The following is a 2,977-nucleotide window of genomic DNA, read 5'->3' on the forward strand; positions in this document are numbered from 1 at the left end:
AGTTAAAAAGTATACCATATTTATTTAAAATTCTGGACTAAAAGGAGAAATAAATGGGAGCAGAAGCAGTATTTGTGGAAATAACAGCCAAAATGTTTCCAAAGTTGATAAGACATTATTCAACAGATTCAAGAAGCTCATCAAATTCTAAGCAAGATAAATAAAAGGAAAACAACAGACATATTTTTGTCAAACTTCTAATAATGAAAAATTAAAAGAAGTCTTAAAAGTATCCAGAGGGGAGTCAACATGGAGGCAGAGGAATCGGAGAAGGCCGCAACGGAGCACGAGCCGCTGGAAGGGACAGAATAGACACTAGACGCGGAGGAGGAGCAGGAGGAATCCGAAAAGGCGGCCTGTGGCGGCAATAAGCGGGTAGTGCCAGGTATTGTGTACCTGGGCCATATCCCGCCGCGCTTCCGTCCCCTGCACGTCCGTAACCTTCTCGGCGCCTATGGCGAGGTCGGACGCGTCTTCTTTCAGGCTGAGGACCAGTTTGTGAGACGCAAGAAGAAAGCAGCAGCAGCTGCGGGAGGAAAAAAGCGGTCCTACAGCAAGGACTACAGCGAGGGATGGGTGGAGTTCCGTGACAAGCGCATAGCCAAGCGCGTGGCGGCCAGTCTACACAACACGCCTATGGGTGCCCGCAGGCGCAGCCCCTTCCGTTATGATCTTTGGAACCTCAAGTACTTGCACCGTTTCACCTGGTCCCACCTCAGCGAGCACCTTGCCTTTGAGCGCCAGGTGCGCAGGCAGCGCCTGAGAGCGGAGATTGCTCAGGCCAAGCGTGAGACCGACTTCTATCTTCAAAGTGTGGAACGGGGACAACGCTTTCTTGCGGCCGATGGGGACCCTGCTCGCCCAGATGGCTCCTGGACATTTGCTCAACGTCCTACTGAGCAGGAACTGAGGGCCTGGAAAGCAGCACGGCCAGGGGGCCGTGAACGGGCTCGCCTGGCGACTGCCCAGGACAAGGCTCGCTCCAACAAAGGGCTCCTGGCCAGGATCTTTGGAGCCCCGCCACCCTCAGAGAGCATGGAGGGACCTTCCCTTGTCAGGGACTCCTGAGGGCCAGGGTGGCCCCTTCCAGCTCCTGGCCCTGCTCTGCTTCCTGTCTACCTCATACTAGAATGATCTTGACTATCCAGGCAAACATTTTACTGTGTTTCTCAGACCAAGCGTCTCTGCTTAAGGGCCCAAATATGCAAGTTTTGAGGGCTTCCACTATCCCCACTCCGAACTCCTGTATATGCCTGGCTGAGTCACCTAATTCATACTGTCATACTAGCATGATTATGACTATTGCATATACTTGTTTTGTTTGACTCTTGGCTGCCTGCGTCTATAGGGTCCCCTAAAAATCCCACTTCCTTCCCCCAGGAAGGGCCTTTATTTCCAACTAGGGGGATAATGCCTAGTCCCAGCAATCTTTCTCTGTTTAGCAGTCACAGGTGAGGGTGGTATTAGCATCTTTTTTATGTAGAAAAAATTGACAGTTAATGGCGTGGACTGAGTTGGGAAGAAATACATTTCCTAATGTATTTATAGAAAATAAAAATATTTTTATGTGCCTTTAAAAAACAAAAAAAGTGGCCAGGCGCGGTGGCTCAAGCCTGTAATCCCAGCACTTTGGGAGGCCGAAACAGGCGGATCAGGAGGTCAGGAGATCGAGACCATCCTGGCTAACATGGTGAAACCCCGTCTCTACTAAAAAATACAAAAAACTAGCCGGGCGAGGTGGCGGGCGCCTGTAGTCCCAGCTACTCAGGAGGCTGAGGCAGGAGAATGGCGTAAACCTGGGAGGCGGAGCTTGCAGTGAGCTGAGATCCGGCCACTGCACTCCAGCCTGGGCGACAGAGCGAGACTCCGTCTCAAAAAAAAAAAAAAAAAAAAAAAAAAAAAAAGTATCCAGAGGGAAAAAATACGTTAACTTCAAAGGAGCAACAATAAAATGAATGGCTGACTTTTCAACATAAATTATGAAAGCCAGGAGATAATGGGATAATATCTCAGAGTGCTGGAATAAAAGATTATCAATTTAGAATTCTATGCTTATTTAAAATATCATTCAAAAATGAAGGAAAAGTAAAGAAATTTTCATCCAAATGAAAATGAATTTTTAACCAACAGATCTTCACTACAAAATTAATTAAAGAAAAATTTAAAGTGATCATATAAAGGCATAAAACTTAAAGAAGAAATAAAGAGCATCAGAAAATGTAAATATGTGGGTAAAAATAAAATATTATTGATTGTTTCATGTAACAAGAATAATAATGTCTTGTTGAAATTATATAAACAAAATATGTGACAATAGCACAAAGGCTGGAGGCAAAGTATTGTCAAGAATGCATATCATGGTCTCCAGAGAAATCATAAAATAATAACACAATTTATTACTAACCATATAGTAAGTAGAGAAATGAAATAATAAAATACGCTTGATTAATTCAAAAGAAGACTAGAAAAGAAGAATAAATAAGCAAAGATCAGATTAACTAAAATAAAATAAATAACAAGATAGTGGACTTAAACCCAACTATATCAGTAATTCCATTCCATATGAATGAGCCAAACAGTAAAATTCTTTTAAAAATTGTTAGATTAAATTTTTAAAACTTGACTATATGCTACAGACAATAATTACTGTACACATAGAGATACAGAAAGGGTGAGAATGAAAAGTTGGTAAATGATATATCATCTTGACACTAACCAAAAGAGAGCTGATGTCATTGTACTAATAGCAGACATACCCAAACACACTGTGTGTTAGCCTAAGAGGAAGTCTTAATTTTTTTTTCAAAGGATTCAAATTATATGTAATATGTTCTCTGACTACAATAGAATTAAAATATAAATAAATCAGAGAAAGATAATTAGAAAATCCCCCAAATATTTGGAAATCATGCAATATACTTCCAAATAACTCAAGGATTAAAAAACCAAATAAAATTAGAAAATACGAGCAAAATGA

The 2,977-nt window shown here is 42.0% G+C and overlaps 1 protein-coding gene across 1 annotated transcript; it reads left to right on the forward strand.

Moving 5' to 3' along the window:
• The first annotated feature begins 249 nt into the window (after positions 1-249).
• LOC104675247 (activator of basal transcription 1-like) lies at positions 250-1,155 on the forward strand. Its single transcript, XM_030933374.1, is given in 1 exon segment — positions 250-1,155. A coding segment is annotated over 1 exon segment (819 nt). The 3' UTR covers positions 1,069-1,155.
• Positions 1,156-2,977: the final 1,822 nt, after the last annotated feature.

The sequence above is a fragment of the Rhinopithecus roxellana genome, chromosome 6 (genome assembly GCF_007565055.1).
Source record: "Rhinopithecus roxellana isolate Shanxi Qingling chromosome 6, ASM756505v1, whole genome shotgun sequence".
NCBI classification, from domain to species: domain Eukaryota; kingdom Metazoa; phylum Chordata; class Mammalia; order Primates; family Cercopithecidae; genus Rhinopithecus; species Rhinopithecus roxellana.